General features: G+C 36.3%; 2 protein-coding genes across 2 annotated transcripts; both read left to right on the forward strand.

Annotated features, from left to right (window-relative positions):
- Positions 1-118: 118 nt before the first annotated feature.
- On the forward strand, positions 119-3,627 carry LOC106879535 (uncharacterized). The gene is made up of 2 exons (XM_014929169.3): positions 119-374; positions 1,370-3,627. The coding sequence occupies exon 2, from the start codon at positions 1,741-1,743 to the stop codon at positions 3,004-3,006; it is 1,266 nt and encodes a 421-aa protein (XP_014784655.2). The 5' UTR covers positions 119-374; positions 1,370-1,740; the 3' UTR covers positions 3,007-3,627.
- A 5,214-nt stretch (positions 3,628-8,841) lies between these two features.
- On the forward strand, positions 8,842-17,422 carry LOC106879528 (uncharacterized). Its single transcript, XM_089339282.1, has 2 exons — positions 8,842-10,054; positions 16,265-17,422. The coding sequence occupies exons 1-2, from the start codon at positions 8,975-8,977 to the stop codon at positions 17,288-17,290; spliced, it is 2,106 nt and encodes a 701-aa protein (XP_089195408.1). The 5' UTR covers positions 8,842-8,974; the 3' UTR covers positions 17,291-17,422.
- Positions 17,423-21,450: the final 4,028 nt, after the last annotated feature.

The following is a 21,450-nucleotide window of genomic DNA, read 5'->3' on the forward strand; positions in this document are numbered from 1 at the left end:
TTATCTAACTTATATATAAAATGATCTACCTAAAATTGGAGATTATCATGATTATTTTTACGTCAAATGGGAATAATTATAAGCACACCAATGCAAGGATGGTACTAATTATTTCAGCGGTGTAAAGAAATAATAGGTTCCTTCCTCACGGTGCGCAGTGTTATTATTCGTAATAAAAACGCAAAACCTGAAATATTAGGGAAGGTCATTATTGGATCGTATCGACTCCAGCACTTTACTGGAACTCAATTTTATCTATTCTGAAAGGAAGAAAGACAAAACTGACCTGGTTTGGATTTGAACTTTGAAAATGAAGAAACTGTCGACTACTTGAATATATTGTGACATCTTCGTCATTGGCTCTGTATTAATATGTAAGTATTATTAATAAAAAACAACATCTACATTGTATAAGTTGTGTCGTTTTCCTACTACATCTGTTTGTTTTGATGTGTTGAAAGACAGAGGAAAAAAGTGAAGAAATTTTCCTAAAGTAACGATGTTGTCTTAATCCTCGTTCGGTCGGCTGTCACATGTATCACAGAAGTGAGTTGAAAAACTTGCTTTAGCCGACGTTAACTATTGTTATCTTAATACTTTAAGTGTTTTCCTTTCCACACTGCATTGTATTTCTTATGGTCACTTCTATATATTTAGTCACCATTTACCTTTATTTCTAACACATAAAGTTTACAACTTTTGTCCAACATCGCTGATTCAAAGTGATTTTGAGGATAATTATCGGTAGTCTTGCTGATAATTACAACGAACAAAATCGATTTCTAATTAAAATGAAATAAAAATTTAAAAAACTGAGGTATTAAAATTGCGTCTTCCGTTTAGAGTTCTAAACCGTTCCATTCCAATATATTTTGGTGTTTCATTCACAAATAGGAAATACTACAACCTCTATGAGACAGTTGTAGGTTCCTCGTGGATAAAGATACAATCTATTATGATATACGAGAAACAAGCAACAGAAATGTCATGTGAAACACTAACAAATGACTAAACATCAACTTTTTACATTGATTCTTGTTTTTATTTGTGATTTCGTATTTTCTCACACGTTGATATATTTGTGTTGAGCTGAGTTTTGTTGAATGTGTTACGTTGATTTTGTTTTGCTGAGAAAGTGAAAGTTGTTTTCACACGGCTCTTCAGCAAGATTATCTTCTCTACTTCACTGCATGCTCTGACATTGCATGTTTTCTCAGCGAAGACAGAGGGGAAAAACAAAAAGGTGGATGAGTTCCATTGTCCAAGTAAAGGTTTATATCTACAGTTTATCAATATAGAACTAAATGTAATAAAGTGTCCACTGTTTAAGCATCCTCGATATTTTATATTTTGTTCTCTTTTATTTCAGATTATCAGATGGCGTTCGCATAAAACAATTATTTACTCGAGATCCATCAATATTTATCATCTTTTCAAGACAAACAGATGTCATACACAACAGATATGAACCCTCATTTTATAAATCCATCGTAGAATTACTGTGGAATATTGACTCTGAACAGAATTTTTATACAAAATGCTCTCAAACTTACAGACTCGAAATTGTACTATAATGATTTGATTTTGAAATTAAAGTTGAATTACATAGGAATTTGCAGCATCTTCCAATATTATTAAAATATCACAGTTGATAGAAATATAGCCGAAGAAATAGGAATAAAATATATAAATAAAGGGAAGACGAACTTTTATATTTATTGTGGTGAGAGAGAAACAAGAATGGAAGACAAATTGTGTGAGAAAAAGATTAAATGTGAAGCAGAGTCCGAAATTATTGATTTCCCTGAGGATATACAGAAAGAAAAGTCACTATATGAGTGTGATATCTGTAATAAATCATTCTCTCAAAAGTCTAACTTAACTACTCATAAACGCATTCATACAGGAGAGAAACCATATCAGTGTGATATCTGTAGTAAATCATTTTCTCAGAAAGGCCACCTTATTGGTCACAAACGCATTCATACAGGAGAGAAACCATATCGCTGTGACATTTGTGGTAAATCATTTCCTCAGAGTTGTAACTTAACTACTCACGTACGCATTCATACAGGGGAGAAACCACATCACCGTGATAACTTTGGTAAATCATTTTCTCAGAAAGGTAGACTAATTGGTCTCAAACACATTCATAAAAAAGACAAACCTTTTCACTGTGATATCTGCGGTAAACTATTTCCTCAAAGTTGTGACTTAACTAATCACATACGTACTCATACAGGAGAGAAACCATATCACTGTGATATTTGTGACAAATCATTTTGTCAGAAAGGCCACCTTATTGGTCACAAACGCATTCATACAGGAGAGAAACCATATCGCTGTGATATTTGTGGTAAATCATTTAGTCTAAGTTGTAACTTAACTGTTCACGTACGTACTCATACAGGGGAGAAGCCACATCATCGTGATAACTGTGGTAAATCATTTTGTCAGAAAGGCAGCCCCATTAGTCACAAACACATTCATACAAGCGACAAACCATATCATTGTGATATCTCTGGTAAATTGTTTCCTGCGCCAACAATCGTAAATATACATGAACATCCTCATACAAGACCGAAACCGCATCATTGTGATATTTGTGGTAAATCTTTCCCTGTACCAAGTCACTTAACTAAACACAAACGAGTTCACACAGGAGAGAAACCTTATGAGTGTGATATCTGTAGTAAATCATTTTCTGGGAAGCATCACTTAGTGATCCACAAGCGTATTCACACTGGAGATAAACCACATCGCTGTGATATCTGTGGAAAAGTCTTTGCTCAGAACAGTCATTTAACTGCTCACAAACGTATTCATACAGGAGAGAAACCATTCCAGTGTAATGTCTGCAGTAAATCATTTCCTCAAAATAGTGAATTAACTTGTCATAAGCGTTCTCACACAGGAGAGAAGCCATATCTCTGTGACATATGTGGTAAATCATTCTCTCAAAAAGGCTACTTAACTAAACACATGCGTATTCATACAAAACAGTAGCGAGCTCATTATCAGAATGGAGTTTATGATAAATGCAGTGCATAATGTAAAATATTTTTTATGATGATCATTGAAGGAAGAATTTTCTGAATATTTCCTAATATTCAGAAAACTTATTGGAGAAACAAACAAAAAAAAGACAAATTTACTCATCAAAAATTGAAAACAACATATTTACTGCATTGTGTTTACCAAAACCATCGAAATTCACTGAATGAAAAATTCTGCATGATACAACCAAAAAATATATTCCCCTTTCTAAGAAGATATCACATTATATTTTGTATAGTTACATAAAAATATCTTTACTGTGAGGTAACTTTCCTCTGTGATATGTTTAATAAATCTTTCTTTCTCCATATATATATATATATATATATATATATATATATATAGTCTGTGATCATCACTACACCAGTACCAGAGACTTACTACACCATTACATTGTGAAGTATGGTAATGTTTATGGTTTGCTAATGAAGTCATAAAACTGAATTATGCCCACAGTTGTCTTCTATACTTATTAAAATAATGTAATATTAATCAGTGATTAATGTTTGTCATATTTTCTCATCTTGTGATGATTTGCTTTTCTCATTAAATATTCAAATACTGACTTAACTGTTTTTTTCATTCATACAGATGGTGTCTCTTAGTAATTTATTTTCTAAACAATTTTACATTTTCTACAATTACCAGTGCACATTTTTTCTACATTTCCCTCTTCTCCCATCATTACTTTGAGGTTGTAATGAGGCTGAAACATGGCAGTTAGCTTATACTCGACACTTGGAGTTCTTTTTCCACAACGGATCCTTTGTGAGTGGCTGCAACATCACCGCCGTCTGTCTCAGTATTTGTGTTGTCAGAGGTAATAAAACCTGTCTTCTCTGAAAAGGAAATCTTGGTTTGTCTTTGTCAAGCGGCCATCTGATTGGTCATGTGACATCATCATACAAACCACAAGCAGCATGTATGTTCTACAATAATGATAGTCTGTCTCTTTATACGATGCTAGAGGAACTCCCTTGTTCATCCAGTTTGTTTTGCGTAACATCATTAAGATCCATGTAGTAAGTATCCTCATCAGCTTTATTCTGTGTTGCGATTTCTTCCGTCTTCAATTGTTCAGTCTCTCTTCTGATTATTCAATTTGCTTGCTCTTAGTTTATGCTCAGGATATTTTTCATATTTCTTCTTTCTATGTTAGAACTGGTCCATTGTTTTTTTACTTTTAATGACATATTTCTCCTACTCTGTGAAGTATCAAAATTTTTCAGTTATAGGAAGTTGTAAATCAACACCAAAATACATCAATGCTGAAGGACTCGTCTTTTCTTTCATGGAGAATTGACTGGTAACAGTAGAAATCTTCATAAATAGGTATCAAAGGATTCCAGTTGTGTAGAAAGAATGGCTTTAACCCTTTCGTTACTGTGTTTATTTTAATTAATTCTAAATATAACAAACAATATAGTAAAATAACTTAGTTATCATTCAGCTAGTGTTAGGAACATAAATTGTGACTAAGGTGTGGTGGAAGATTTTAATTCAAAACTTATGAAAACAAGACATTTGTACTGAAGAGCCAGAGGCGGTTTCAGGTGGGTTGGTAACGAAAGGGTTAATTCTTATTTTCTCAGTCTACCATTCTTTCAACCTGACCTGAAGATTCTGGGTTGTGTGGTGGTTGCAATCTGTCTTCTTAACCCATAATCACACTTGCTCTCATCATTCTCATCAACGTTTGTCTGTTTTCCATGCTGGCATGGATTGGACAGTTTGACTGGAACTGGCCAGCCAGGGAGCTGTCCAGACTCCAATTGTCTGTTCTGGCATGGTTTCTACAACTGGATGCCCTTCCTAATGCCAACCACTTTGTGGGGTGTGCTAATTGACTTTCATGTGCCACCAGCACAGGTGCTTTTATGCAGCACCAGCACAACTGCATTTTATGTGGCACTGGCACCTGTAAAGGACAAGCCTGTATGTATGGATGACAGCAATTTTACTTGGCTTGATGCCTCTTCTCAAGTACAGTAAATCACCATAACCACCCCCGGTCCCTTATCATTTCCCCAGTGAGGCCCAGCATTTGCAAAGTAATGTGAAACTCCATCCGCTTCCTATGCTGTATGATAATGGTGGTTTGACAGGAGACCGGTGAGCTGAAGCCAGACTGTTTAGCTCCAATATCCATTCCTTGCAAAAATACTTCTCAGGACATTGATCATTGTTTTAGCAGATCAATCATTAACCCTGATGACATCTGGTTAATAAGAAAAGACATCAACAATTATGAGTCACAGGAACATAAGCCAGGATTCATTTCTGACCCAATTTTTAACAGAGCTTTCAAACGCATTCACTCTTTAGCATTCAAATTACTTATTCTATATTTTGGGGATGTGGAATTATGTACATTATTTACAATGGATGGATAGGTGGATAAGAGTGCAGGCTACTAACACTTGGATTCTAAGTTCAGTCCCAGTCATGGACTTGAAAAATAATATTCACAGAAAAATAACATCAGCAATATACCTTCGGAGTCAGAACAGTGTACCCCATTAGTCAAATAAAGGGTTGGGTTTGAAATTTCACCAGAACGCAATCTGCATCCTAGATTTCTGTTCTTTGTTGAATGAAGAGGAAAGTGTCACAACTGAGGAAAGAACCCCTTGAAGTAAAGTGCCTGATATTGATGTTAACGTTGGGTGGTCTTCGTCGCCATATCTTTTTGTTATTTTGTCAACAGGCGTGCTTCAGATAAATTATTTTACATTAGGTGTAGGTTAGATTCGTTTAATTTTTTTTTTTTTTTTTGTCGTGAATGGGTGTTTTTCAAGAAAAATTATTTTTATTTATGTTACAGAATAACAAGAATTTTTTTTTAAATCATGTAATAAACGTTTTCTTTTTTTTTTTAATATGATATAGCATGACTTTTGAGAAATTTAGCTGCTATTTCTAGTAAGCTGATTGACCATGTACAGGCATCTTCGTTCCACCTTTGTGAAAAGGCATTTCTAAAAAGAAATATTTACAACACCACCGCCCAAAGTCAATCTCGCTGACTACAACTATAATACTGGTGAAAGGATCTCTTTTTTTCTCTTTTCATACCATAAAAAAAAAAAGGAAAAAAATCCCTAAAACTTAATTTTTCTAAACAAATTGAAATTATTCATCTACACCAATGTGAGGGAGGTAATAATTTTTTTTTTTTTTTTTTACTTCGCTGAAAATTCATCTCCCTCATTTTTATTAATTGTAGACGTTAATTAATAGATGATTGCTAATTAACTGCGGACAGAAATGGCTTCAACATTCTTTATTATGTCGATGTGAAAAATCTAAACGAAGGTTTGTTGTAAAATGTGACTATTTATATATAATGTGACATCTTCGTCATTGGCTCTGTATTAATATGTAAGTATTACTAATAGAAACAACATCTACATTGTATCGATCGTGTCTTGTTCTGTTTGTTTTGATGTGTTGAAAGATAAAGGAACGAAAATGAAGAGATAGAATTTACATGTCTTAATCCCCATACTGTCACATATGTAATAGAAATGAGTTGAAATACTTGCTTTACCTGACATTGTTGTCTTAATACTTCCACTGTTTTCCTTTCCACACTCCATTTCAATTATCGTTATTCCCCTCCATAACTCAAACAGAAAGTTTGTATTTCTAAAAGTCACTTCAATACATTGTTTCTTCACCACTTACCTTTCTTTCTAACAAATAAACCTGCTCAATTTACATAATAATCCCGACCAGGCTGGAACTATTATTATTTTCTTTTGTTTTTGTGACAGGTGCTTCAACTGTATATTAAACAATAAACCTAAGTTTTGTCCAACTTCGCTAATGTAGAGTAATTTTGTTCTTGCTAATCAGAGTTCGATATCAATTCTCCTCTCCATAAAATCCGAAATCAGTGGTCATAAATATTTAAGTGTTTAATCACTCTTTATATTTTTACGATAGAAATTCCACAGTAAATCTACAGAATTGTGCCCTCTGAATTTTGTTTCGTTAATAGTTTCCTTAAAAATACATATGGTGTTGATTACGATTATGAACGATTAAAAAGAAATTTCTTGGACGATGAATCCTCTACCAACACGGACTTTGTTAAATTCATAATGATTCTATGAGAATTTACGTAATCGTGGGCGCAGATTGAAATAATGTCGATAGATTTAAAGGGAAAAATCATTACATAAACAAGGAAAATGTATCGCTGGAAAATTTCCCTAAAAATTAGCACATTTAAGAAAGTTGCGGAGAAAGTCAGTCGGCGAGGACGGAGAATTAAGTTTACATTATTTACATTTTGGATCCCGCATTTTGAATAGAAATATACACTTTGTACGCCTAATTTGAGTAATACTGATGTTAGTCAAAGTATGGTCAGTGCGGTGGCACAACCAGTGACAGCAACCACCATACGCCATTAACATATATACATATAATAACAATAATAATATATATATATATATATATATACACGATGGACTCTCTCATCGACGACGATGTATATGAGTTTCAGCTTTTGCCGAACGACCTACACAAATGGTTTTGTTTTATAGAGATCAAATGTTCGTGCCGCGCGTTCGCTCATTGTCTCCATCAAATCGACGTCGTCTGAACAGGTGCACAGGTGTGCCATTCCTCGGGTGTCGAAGTGATCGCAGAACAAAGTGAGGTGAAGTATTTTGCTCAAGAACACAATGCACCACCCGGGCTAGGAATTGTGAGTACAACTCCCTAAACACTCAGTCATGCGCCCTTACACACATATTAATGTTTGTTTTGATGTTCAGCTACAGTAAAAACGATTTTATACATTAATCTGATGCGTTATTGGATATTTTGTGAAGAGTGGTTGGTGTTAGGAAGGTCAGTCAGCCGTAAAGACCCTGCCAAAACAGACACAGTAGTCTGGGCAGTCGACTGGCTCCTGTCAACCGTTCTACCCATGCGTGCGTGGTTAAACGATGATAATGGTGATGATGAAGAATATTATTGACAGTGACTTCGAAGTTTTGGCCAGCTAAGCCATCGTTGGACTGTGATGCATTGAAGTTTAGATTGTGGGGGTGGGCTGTGGGAGAGAAGTGTTTTGGAGAAGTTTCTGTTGCTTAATTTTGGTCTTATGTTATCGTTTAGAATTTGTTCATGTATATCCAAGGTGTCGTGCATATATTATATATATATATATATATATATATATATATATATATATATATATATATATATATTCATATTTATATATGTGCATATACATCCACTTATATGTGTATTCATACACGGATCTAAATTATACCTTCTTGTGCATGTCTAGGCAAATTTCACATCTACTTTAGATGAAAAGTTGCTGCCAAAACCTCAAAGTCTAATGGGGCACTTTCACTATTTTGTTGGACTAAAGGGAATTCAGGAAGTGTTGAAATTAGCTCAGGGATTCCTATGTGTGTTCTGTGAGCCAAAGGGATGAGGTCCATTGTCCAGGTAAAGGTTTATACCTACAGTTAATCAATATAGGAGAAATTTTGTCTACTTTTTAAGTATCCTCGATATTTTCTATTTTGTTCTCTTTTCTTTCAGAATATCAGATGACATTGGCATAAAAGAATATTATTTACCTGAGATCCATCAATATTCATCATCTTTTAAAGACAAACAGAAGATGTCATACAGAACAGACATAAACCCTCATTATATAACTCTGTGGTAGAATTACTGTGAAATATTGACTCTGAACTGAGATTAGCAAACATGTAAAAGACAATTTTGAATGCTAATTAATTTTTGAGTTGAAAGAAGTTTGCAGTATCATAGAACCTCTAAAATCACAGTTAAAGGGAAAATAACAGGAAAAATATTTGTTAGGAAGAAAACATAAAAGCAAGTAAAGATAAAATTCTGTATATTGTGTTGGAAGATAAAAATAATGGAAAACCAATTGTGTGTGTTGAATGTTAAATGTGAAACACAGTGTGAAACAAGTGATTTTCCTGATAGCTTAAAGAATGAGAAAGAAAAATCATTATATCAGTGTGATATCTGTAAAAAGTCATTCTCTCACAAAGGTAACTTAACTACTCACAAACGTATTCATACAGGAGAAAAGCCCTTTCATTGTGATATCTGTGGTAAATCATTCTATCAAAATGGCGAGTTAACTTCTCACAAACGGATTCATACAGGAGAGAAGCCATATCATTGTGATATCTGTGGTAAATCATTCTCTGGAAGTAGTTACTTAACTACTCACAAACGTATTCATACAGGAGAAAAGCCATATCACTGTGATATCTGTGGGAAATCATTCTCTGGAAGCAGTGATTTGACTAAACACAGACGTATTCATACAGGGGAGAAACCATATCACTGTGACATTTGTGGTAAATCATTTATTGGAAGTGGTCAGTTAACTAAACACAGACGGATTCATACTGGAGAGAAACCATACCATTGTGATGTTTGTGGGAAATCCTTCTCTACTTGTAGTACCTTATCTGCACACAAACATGTTCATACGGGTGAGAAGCCATATCACTGTGATATCTGTGGTAAATCATTCATTGAAAAAGTTAACTTCACTATACACAAACGCCTTCATACAGGAAAGGAATTGTATAATTGTGACATCTGTGATAAATCATTCTCTGCACCAAGTCACTTAACAAATCATAAACGTATTCATACAGGAGAGAAGCCATATCAGTGTGATGTCTGTGGTAAATCATTCTCTAGGGACCATCATTTAACTATACACAAACACATTCATACAGGAGATAAACCATATCACTGTGATATCTGTGGTAAATTATTCTCTCAGAACAGTCACTTAACTACTCACAAACGTAGTCACACAGGAGAAAAACCGTATCATTGTGATATTTGTGGTAAATCATTCCCTCAAAATGGTGACTTAACTACTCACAAGCGTATTCATTCAGGTGAGAAACCATACCTTTGTGACATCTGTGGTAAATCATTCTCTCAAAAAAGTAACTTAGCTACACATGTATGTACTTATATAGAACAATGATTATTTTCATAGCTGCTAATTATAATTAATTTGATCTAATATGATTGAATGACTAACAATATTTTAGGTGCACAAAATGAAATGTGTAACACAAATAGAATATTTATACATGAATAAATATTATTACAATCATGGAAATAAACTTGTCGATTTGTCATGTTGTAATTGTTTCAATTAGATTATTTGCTAATTTCAAACTTTGTTGTTTATTATAGTTACCAGGTTTTATGCGTTTTCATTATTTAAACACGAGTTTAAGCCGTGTATACAGGGCTTAAGTGTATTACAACTTGTTGGAAAAGGGTAGAAAAAGGGTCCAGAGAATAGCAACAGTCGGGTAAAGACAGACAGCAATGACAATCGAAGCCCAAAGAGACAAAAATGAACAGTAAGAGTGGTAAGGAGGAAAGAGTGCTTGGACATGTGAAGAGTAGTGATGACAAATTTCAGGAATTTTCGAAGGATACGCTGTCCTGATAGCTAACAACCTACACGGGTAGTTTATTCATGGCTTTGACATTTCTGTAGGTGATCCCTATTTAAAGTTGATAAAGCAGTGTTGTCTACATTTTTACGATTGTGTCTGTATGCCTAACAGATATTTGTTTTATGTTGCTGTAACCTGTCCATCTATCGGGTAAAATGTGACTCAGGTAATGAAAAGAGAAAGTGACATCCAATATTTGCTGTGTCTATGTATCAGCATTTCTTTGGATCTAGATACTACTGTCTCTCTCTCTTTCTCTTCCTGTGTCGATCCTCTTTCTCACTTTTAATTTAACAATGTGTGTATGTATCTACTTCCTTGCGATGTGATAAACATTTAAAAACAAAACGAATGCTGTCACCACTCACTGTCTCTCTTGCTCTCTGTTTGCTGCACATAGGGAGGGTCAGGATACTCGATTCCATGCAAAAAATCTGAAGTTTTTTTTTCTTAGTGAAACGCATGTGGGTGTACTTACCAAAATTTACCAAAGTTAAATCTTTAAATAGAGAAAAATAAAACATAAACAGGTTATTAAACAAATTATTTAATACGTGACTTTTAAACATTTACACATTTGTTCCGTTTCCACTTTGCGACATCCGAGTCTATTTTTACATTTCCCCTATATTTCTATTACCCCCTCAGACACCTCTATATATATCTGTGTAATGACTTCATTCGAGCATAGGGTAGATTCGAACCTGAATCAGCAAATTTCCCATAACATTTCAACAGCATTTTTTTCACAAAAATAACAACAGTTGACCTTTTCTATGCCATCTAAAGATGAAATTCGATAAGGGTGACCTACATCAAGCTGCTCATTTTTCATGGCAATATACCTCTCTTTCTGGCTGGCTTGCTTGATTATAAATACAAGAATCTCATAAGGAAAAGTTAGTTGGTGAACAGAGATGACCAGAGGCAAACAGTTTTGGGAGGCTGACGGTCAAACAACCGTCCTTTATGATACATACAACTTCTCTCTCACTAACTCATCTTTTCTCTTCTAACAAACATCATTACTTTTTGCTTCCTCCTACAACTGACAAGAACATATACATATTTATACAAGGAAAAATTAACTCTCAATTATATTATACATGCCCACCGTCGAGTGTGGCTTGGTACTACTAAAGCAGCGCGGACCCGGACGCGCAACTGCGCGTCCGCGCTAGCTAGTCGTGAGTGGTCGATCCTAACCCTAAACACGTATTCATTTGCACACGCGGGTTAGGGATAGGGTTAGGATCGACCACTCAAGACTAGCTAGCGCGTTCGGGTCCGCGCTGCTTTAGTAGTACCGTGTGGCTTTACATAAAGTAACGGTAAATGGCATAATTTCGATTTGACTCGAATTTTGTCAATAAAAGAACTCGGTAATTTCCGTGAACACGTGTTGTCAATTGTCAGTTGACGAAATGGGAAGTGAAAGTTAATGGGTTGTGCGTGCGTGCGTGCTTGTTCCTCTGTGTGCGTGCGTGCTTGTTCCTCTGTGTGTGTGCGTGCTTGTTCCTGTCTGTGTGTGTATGTGCGTGCGTGCTTATTCTTGTTTGTGTGTGTGTGTGTGCGTGCTTGCTCCTGTGTGTGTGTGTGTGTGCATTCGTGCTTGTTCTACATTCCACAACACATAAAAACAGAACAGAAACACAAACACACACAGAGGAACAAGCACGCACACACACACAGAGAACAAGCACGTACGCACACACAGAACAAGCACGTACACACACACACAGACAAAGGAACAAGCCTGTACGCACACACAGAACAAGCACGTACACACAGAGGAACGAGCACACACACAGGAAGCACGCACGTACAACCCATTAGCTTTCTCTTCCCATTTCGTCGACTGACAGTTGACAAGGCAACACGTGTTCACGGGAATTACCGAGTTCTTTAGTATCAACATCAACACCCATTACATTTTGGTAATAACTCAAAACGGAGTACTGCATCTACCGTTACAATTGGTAACCTCTCACTCTAACATTTATCGTTACACACACATATATATATATATATTTACACCTGACAGTAAATCAAAACTATTGAATTCCAAGATTTCTTTATGTTTAACAACTGAATGAATTCAATAAAAGTATCTAAACATGAAACATCACGATGAAAGTTGTTCAAACTGATGTCCTTCTTGACCGACACATTTTTCCATCCGAGTTAACACAGAATTACAGATAGTACGACAAAGTACCTTATTTGCATTAATTAGTTCAAATTCAGTTACTATGGCAGCTTGCAACTCATCTAGAGTCGTTGGTTTACTTTTAAAAACTCGATCTTTCATCATTCCCCAAATACTGAAGTCCATTGGCGTGAGGTCACATGAACGCGGGGCCCACTCAATTGACCCTCTACGTCCAATCCAACCGGCAGGCAAAGTGTCCAACAAATCACGTACCTTTTTGGCGTAGTGAGGAGACGCACCGTCTTGCATGAACAGCAAAGTGTTAAAGTCCGGCCTGTCTCGCAGCTGCGGCAAGGCATACTTATTCAGCATTTCAAAGTAGTTGTCGCCGGTGACAGTTTCATTAAAAAAATAAGGGCCTAATAACCCATCAGAACTGAGAGCTCCCCAAACAGTGACACCAGGCTGATTCAGTGGTTCATAATGTGGGTTTTCAGTAGCGTAAATCACACAATTGTGACGCTTAACCATCCCGTTTAATTTGAATGACGCTTCGCCAGACCACATTATCTTATTGAATAGCTCGGGATCATTTTCGAATTGGCTAATGAACAGTTGACACATTTGTAATCGTCTGTCTGCATCGTCCTCCACCAGACCATGAATTAACTTAGGGTGGTATGCTTTATAACCATTTTCTTGCAAAATTCTCCGAAGGGACGATCTTGAAATATCAAGTTCAGCGCTTAGTCGAACAGCGCTTTTTTGCGGACTTTGTGTGATAGCAGTAACCACAGAATCTGCCATTTTTCGGGTTCTAACACTACGTGGCCTACCTGATCGTGGTAAATCTGCCACAGTTCCATTTTGATGAAATCGATCTCGTAGATGATAAATAGTATCTCTATGCGGAGGATTTATTTCATCACCATACTCGTTGATCCATTCTTCACGGACTTTTCGCGCATTACCATATTTGTAGTATTTTTCAATAACAAAGATCCTCTGTTGCAGAGTCAGTTTGTTCATGTTTCTGGGTTTAAAAAACCTGCAATCAAAACAAACAATTATTTTATATGAGACTTCGCTAATAAAAAAAAACAAACGTTGGGGAAAAAAACCGGTGATTTTAACTCACAGCATTCAATTATTAAACATTCATTGTTGGAATGAATAAATAAAATTGAATATTTACGGAATTTTGATTTACTGTCGGGTGACTTTTGGCCAACCCTGATCGGACATATACTTAACTGCATGCACACACACACACATATATATATATAAAATCTAAAATTGAACATCACCTCAAATTGACTTTCTTCTTTTTAAGTCATAAAAATAATTACAACACACCAATGCAAGGATGGTACTAATTATTTCAACGGTGTAAAGAAATAATAGGTACCTTCCAGACAGTTTCCAGTGTTAATATTATTTCTACCAAAAACAGAGAACCTGAAATATTAGGGAAGGTCATTATTGGATCATACCGACTCCAGCACTTTACTGGAACTCAATTTTATCTATTCTGAAAGGAAGAAAGACAAAACTGATCTGGTTTGGATTTGAAAATGAAGAGCCGGAAGTAATATTGCGGAGAATTTTCTTCGCTGCTCAACGATTCTGCCAACTGAACAAATTAATTAAATATAGAGGTTGCTAATTAATGGCAGAAAGAAATAGCTACAGCAATCTTTATTACGTTGATGTGAAAATCTAAATGAAGGTTTGTTGTAAAATAGAAGTTGTGTTGAAGCTGTCCTTGTCCAGTACGAGTTGTGACTACTTGAATCGATCGTGACATCTTCGTCATTGGCTCTGTATTAATATGTAAGTATTATTAACAGAAACAACAACATCTACATTGTATAAGTTCTGTCAGTTTTCTACTACATTCGTTTGTTTTGATGTGTTCAAAGGCAGAGGAAAGAAAGTGAAGAAATTTCCTAAAGTAACGATGTCTTAATCCCCACACGGGTCAGCTGTCGTATGTAATAGAAGTGAGTTGAAAAACTTAACCAAACTAGCTTTAGCAGACATTACTTACTGTTGTTTTAATGCTTTCACTGTTTTCCTTTCCACTCACCATTTCAATTATCGTTATCCACCCCCATATCTTAATATTAATACAAAGAGAAAGTTTGTATCAGGACTAAAGGCTAAACCAGAGGAACGACAGATGGTTAAGCAGAGGCCCAAATGAGGTTCAAATGGTCATACTAAGTTCTCAGCAACTGTGATGTTTCCGAGAGTCATCAGTAACGAGGGAGAAGTTATGTCTTCGCTCTCTCTCTCTTTTGCGCGGGATTTAAAAGTTAATTCTGCTGTTTATTACAGGTATTGGAGAAAGTTGTGAAGCCCTGGATAGATAGTGTCTATATCTTCCAGCAAGACTCTGTGCTGTCTTATAAGGCTAGCACAGCCCAATTGTGAATGTGCACAAATCTCTATGGCCATGTTCTCCCAGACACATGGCCTCCTGGATCACCAGACCTCAATCCATTGGACTATTACGTATGGGTCTTTGTCAAAGGAGAGGTCAAACAACACTCTCCGTCATAATCACCATGTCCAAACTTGAAAAAGATCATCTGATTCAGGCATATCAGTGCTCCCGACCCCATATTGTAACAGCCATTGATGCTAACTGTGGATTCATTGAATAGGTCTGAAAAAAGGGGTTCTCAAGGTTATTTGTTTTCAGAAACAGCTTTTCTTTGATGAGCTATATGTCTTCTTCTAAATTCATACAAATGACTTCAAAAAAAAAACTGATGCACACTGTATGGATACATAAAAGTATGTGTGTGTTCATAGACACCAGTTATGGTAGATCGTCTGATGTCTAAGGATGTTTCACTGTTGTTTGGGACTACAGCTTAGTGGAAAGGTGTGGAAAGTGGTAAAAAGAAGTCAGCGCTACCACTGGCTGTTAAATCCTAGTTTGTGTTTTGTTTCCTGACAAAATGGATGCTACATTGGCTGGGTTCTATTGTCTAGGTAAGGGTTTATACCTATAGTTATTATAGATGAAATTTGGTAAAATGTCCACTGTTGAATGTCTTCAGTTTAAGTGTCCTCTGTATTTTATATTCTGTTCTCCTTTTATTTCAGAATATTAGATGGCATAAAGAACATTATTTACCTGAAATCCATCAATATTTATCATCTTTTAAAGACAATGGAAGATGTCATACCGAACAGATATAATCCTCGTCATCTAAAACTGGTAGAATTACTGTGAAATATTGGCTCTGAACAGAATTTCTATACAAAATGCTCTCCAATTCACAGACTGGAATTTGTATTATAATGATTTGATATCGAAATTAAAGCTAATTTACAAAGGAATTTGCAGCATCTTCAAATATTGACAAAAATCACAGTTGATAGAAATATAGCCGTAGAAATAGGAATAAAATATATAAATAAAGGGAAGAACTTTTATATTTATTGTGGTGAGAGAGAAACAAGAATGGAAGACGAATTGTGTGAGAAAAAGATTAAATGTGAAGCAGAGTCTGAAATTATTGATTTCCCTGAGAAAGAAAAAGGAAAAACATTATACCACTGTGATATCTGTAATAAATCATTCTCTGCAAAGGGTAAATTAACTGCTCACAAACTGATTCATACAGGAGAGAAACTATATCACTGTGATATCTGTGGTAAGTCATTCTCTCAAAAAGGCAACCTAACTAGACATAAACGCTTTCATACAGGAGAGAAACCGTATCACTGTGATATCTGTGGTAAATCATTCTCTCTAAATAACCACTTAGCTACACATAAGCGTCTTCATACAGGAGAGAAACCATATCACTGTGATATCTGTAGTAAATCATTCTCTCAAAAAGGCAACCTAACTAGACACAGACACATTCACACAGGAGAGAAACTGTACCAATGTGATATCTGTGGTAAATCATTGTCTGGAAGTGGAGAGTTAACTAAACACATACGTATTCATACAGGAGAGAAGCCATATCACTGTAGTATCTGTGGTAAATCATTTGCTCTCAGTAGTAACCTATCTAGACATAAACACATTCACACAGGTGAGAGGCCATATCATTGTGATATATGTGGTAAATCATTCTCTGGAAGTGGGTATTTCACTACTCATAAGCGTATTCATACTGGAGAGGAATCATATTATTGTGATACCTGTGGTAAATCATTCCCTGCACCAAGTCACTTGACTAATCATAAACGTATTCACACAGGAGAGAAACCATATGAATGCGATGTGTGTGGTAAGGCATTTTCTGTAAAGCATCACTTAACTACACACAAACGCATACATACTGGAGATAAACCTCATCACTGTGATATCTGTGGAAAATTCTTTGCTCAGAACAGTCACTTAACTGCTCACAAACGTATTCATACAGGAGAGAAACCATTCCAGTGTGATATCTGCAGTAAATCATTTCCTCAAAATAGCGACTTAACTATTCATAAACGTTCTCACACAGGAGAGAAGCCATATCTCTGTGACATATGTGGTAAATCATTCCCCCAGAAAAGCCACTTAACTAAACACATAAGTATTCATACACCAGAATAATGAGCTCATTATCAGAATGAAGTTTGTGATAAATGCAGTGCATGATGTAGCAAGGGGAATACAGACTTCCCATGATGTATTATAAAATCCATGTTATTTCGTCCAATGGTGGATAGGGGAATATAGTCATTGTCAGGAGGAGTTTTTTCAGGAAGGATAATTTTAGGCAGTAGTTCACATTATGTTTACATAGAGCTTCAGTGGTGGGTTTGAAGGTATGGTCCATGTTACAGAGGTGGAAGTTTATATGTAAAGTGTCCCCCCACCACCTTACACGTAGATAATCTGCTCTCTGTCATAATTTCCCCCACAACCCATCTCCCCCTACCACCCACCATCCCACCATGTATGAGGCCTGATCAAAAAGTATCCGGACTGCTGCTATGCTGATGGAGCCAAAGTATGCAAAGTGAAGCTGTTTGACATGAACTGACCTTGAATTCTGCTGTAAATGCATAGAAAAATGAAACCTCCCAGGTCATCTCCATCTGTTCAGTGTTATGTAGGGATGGGCAGGTAAGGCTTGGATAATGAATGTGCCTCATTATCCAAGCCTTACCTGTTCATCCCTGCATAACACTGAACAGATGCAGATAACCTGGGAGGTTTCGTTACCTCTTGGCAGAAACAGCCGTAAGGAACTAGCACCTACTAACAATCTGCTCATTTACTCAATTAATCACCTGTTCCTATATGATTATATGCTTCCACGTCCTCATTCTTGAAATTACCAACTCTTTCTATTTGATATTCTTTACTACTCATAAATGTGTACTCAAATAATACATTGGAATAAATAGACATCCTGGAATGTTTACTGCCAGATATCTGTCGATTTTGGATCCTCTCCACTTTCTTATTTGTCATATATATATATATATATATATAATAAATATTTTTTGTGTGTATGTATGGGACCTTCTTCTAATGAGAAGCATAATGTATATATATTATTAAACTGTAAATTCATTATATTTATATTACTACTACTATTACTATTATCTATGTTCATGAAATGTGTTTCCAATGTTGTATTGAAAGAAATTTGACTACAGAATTAAAAAATAATACCACAAATTCCAGTTTTTGTTTTAGTATATCAATGTTCTGTGATTGATATTCTTGACCAGGAATTCCAATTGTTACGGATAGTTTACTTCCAAAAGATAAACCATCTGCATCTAGAGTTGTGAGCTGGGATTTGCAAATAAGCTTCATGTGAACACAGCTTGGATTTCACCCCTTTTATATATATATATCTTTTATCTTTTACTTGTTTCAGTCATTTGACTGCAGCCATGCTGGAGCACCACTTTGAAGGGTTTTAGTCAAACTAATCAACCCTAGGAATTATTTTTTGAAGCACAGAGACACATGCACATAGATATATATACATACATATATATATGTATGTATGTCCCTGCTGTAAGCCTTCACGTCCACACACGCCAGCTTAATTCAATTCATCCTTAGTCGAAAGACACCTGTTGTTAATGTCCTTTATTTGCATTTGTATTTGTGTACCATTTCTCCATTTTTTATGTCCTTGATTTCGTATACATTCGCTGCTTTCTTCCAAGGAATCTCATGCCCTTAGCTTAGTTTCTCTTTGGGGCTGGCCAGATTGAATGAAAGGATAAAAGGCAAAGTTGACCCCAGCAGAATTAGAACTCAGAATGTGAAGACGGACAAAATGCTACTAAGCCTTTTGCATGGTTTGCTAAAGATTCTGCCAGCTCCCACCCTGAGTGATATGAAAGAATGACAAAGGGACAGGAGCAGGTGTCTTGCAGAAGAGGTGAATACACAGGGTCTATGGCTGCAAGGCATGATACTTCCATGACAGTGATGTTTGTTGATACCTGTCAAGCAATATCAAAACACAAAGGCAGCACACACACACACACACACATTCATCATCATCATCGTTTAACGTCCACTTTCCATGCAAGCATGGGTTGGACGGTTTGACTGAGGACTGGTGAAACCAGATGGCTACACCAGACTCCAGTCTGATCTGGCAGAGTTTCTACAGCTGGATGCCCTTCCTAACGCCAACCACTCTGAGAGTGTAGTGGGTGCTTTTACATGCCACTGGTATGAGAGCTAGTCAGGCGGTACTAGCAGCCGCCATGCTCAAATGGTGCTTTTTATCTGCCACCTGCACAGGAGCCAGTCCAGTGGCACTGGCAACAACCTCACTATATATATATATATATATATATATATATATATATATGAGCTTATTTTAGTTTCTGCTTCTGAGACCCTTTCACAAGGCTTTGCTTGGCCCAGAGCCATCTTTTCACAAGGCTTTGCTTGGCCCAGGGCCATCCTCTCACAAGGCTTTGCTTGGCCCAGGGCCATCCTCTCACAAGGCTTTGCTTGGCCCAGAGCCATCCTAGAAGGCTTGCAGTAGAAGTGAAACCAAAACCATATGGTCGGAAAGCCAACTTCCTAACGACACAGCTGTGCCTGCACCTGTGAGTGGAGAAAGGAATAGCATTGAAGAAAATAGAATTCAAAAGTTTCAAACAATAATAGAAAAGAAAATTGAAACACATTTTGTAGTCAGGTCCAATGGTGACCACCGCTCACTACTGAACATAGCCTCTATGCCTCAGCAATGAACAATGACTACAACAATGGTGTCTGCACCATGTGATATGCTTGCTCTGCCAGTGGGGCAACATGGACTCATGGGCTGCAGGTGAAACAATGATTCACAAATTGTCATCCATTTTGCATTAAGTTTAAGGTTACATTGATACTTGCAAATTAACATTTAGTTTAACCATGAAGGAATCATACTAGAAATAAAAGAAATGATAAAACTGTAGAAATCGAAACCAGCATCAAATTGGTCCCTTGGTGGGATACATCCGTAATAACATTTAAACCAGAATATACGTAAGATACATGAAACAATGTATAGAAGATCCAGAATACATACAAGATATCATATGCACATAATGATATAAATGAAATATTTTCTTTAATGGTTTCTGTATTTCTTACCTAATAACTGTACAGGGATGTGTAATGGTTGGGTCATCAGCTGTAACGATGAAGTTAATTTGTTTCAGTTGAAATTAATTTGATAAACAATAAACGTTGATTTGTGAACAGTAATATGATAAACGATAGTTGATACACAGCAGGATGGAATGTCGGGGTCGTAATCAGTTTGTAAGGATTGATTCTTTGTTGATTGCCATTATGTAAAGATGAAAGAACTGTGATTGAAGTTGTGAAGAAAATATTTATTTTACCATTACATTATACAATACCTTGCCTTGACAGGCAGGTGATGAAATTGTAAAGCATGCAAAGTAAAGTTAGCTGTCATAGATTTTCCTTGTATATTTTGTGTACACATTCTTTTAGTAGTAATCCACAAATAGAGATACAGTGATGTTGTAAGAGAAAATAAGTGAGCTAGTGAGAGTGAGAGAGTGTGGGATGTTGTTTCATATAGTCTCTGATTGTAAACTTCTTTCTTTTTCCCCTCTGGTCGTCTGTCTTTAGTAACTACCTGCTTGTGGCCATGATTCTAGTGGTAGTAACTGATGGTAGTTCTCACCAACTGATCAAGTGACCTTTGCTTGGGGGTTCTTGCTTTTATAACTATCCAGAAGGATAGACGTGTTGTTGAGAACAATGGTGGTGCTGTGATATTTTAATTCTAGCTTTTGGTGGCTTATAAGGGGTTAGAAGGGTCAAGTGGTGAAGATCTTATTTTGCTTAGATAAGGCATCTGGCAAATGTAATTACTGTCACTCATCAAAACCATTGTTCCACTGTGAGAAAAGATGTGTTGAAGTGTTAATTTAAATTTGGCTATCTAGGATCAAATCCACCTCATGCTTGCAAGATCCACTACACAGGGATGTTATAACATGGCTTATGAGAATAGGTTCCTCAGTTATTTACCCACAATCATCATCATCATCGTCATTTAACGTCCGCTTTCCATGCTGGCATGGGTTGGACGATTTGACTGAGGACTGGTGGAGCCCGAAGGCTACACCAGGCTCCAATCTGATTTGGCAGAGTTTCTACAGCTGGATGCCCTTCCTAACGCCAACCACTCCGAGAGTAAAAACCAAATGTGCCTTTTCTCCCTTCAGGAAATAAGTGAGATGAAATCTGGAAGAATA

The sequence above is a fragment of the Octopus bimaculoides genome, chromosome 21 (genome assembly GCF_046866305.1).
Source record: "Octopus bimaculoides isolate indiv1 chromosome 21, ASM4686630v1, whole genome shotgun sequence".
In the NCBI taxonomy this organism is placed as follows: Eukaryota; Metazoa; Mollusca; class Cephalopoda; order Octopoda; family Octopodidae; genus Octopus; species Octopus bimaculoides.

Bases quoted from the DNA above. Each gene is read 5' to 3' on its own strand.
- LOC106879535 (XM_014929169.3), top strand. From the start codon at position 1,741: ATGGAAGACAAATTGTGTGAGAAAAAGATTAAATGTGAAGCAGAGTCC.
- LOC106879528 (XM_089339282.1), top strand. From the start codon at position 8,975: ATGGAAAACCAATTGTGTGTGTTGAATGTTAAATGTGAAACACAGTGT. The intron at 10,055-16,264 runs GTATGTACTTAT...GATTTCCCTGAG, and splicing joins AAAGTAACTTAGCTACACAT to AAAGAAAAAGGAAAAACATT.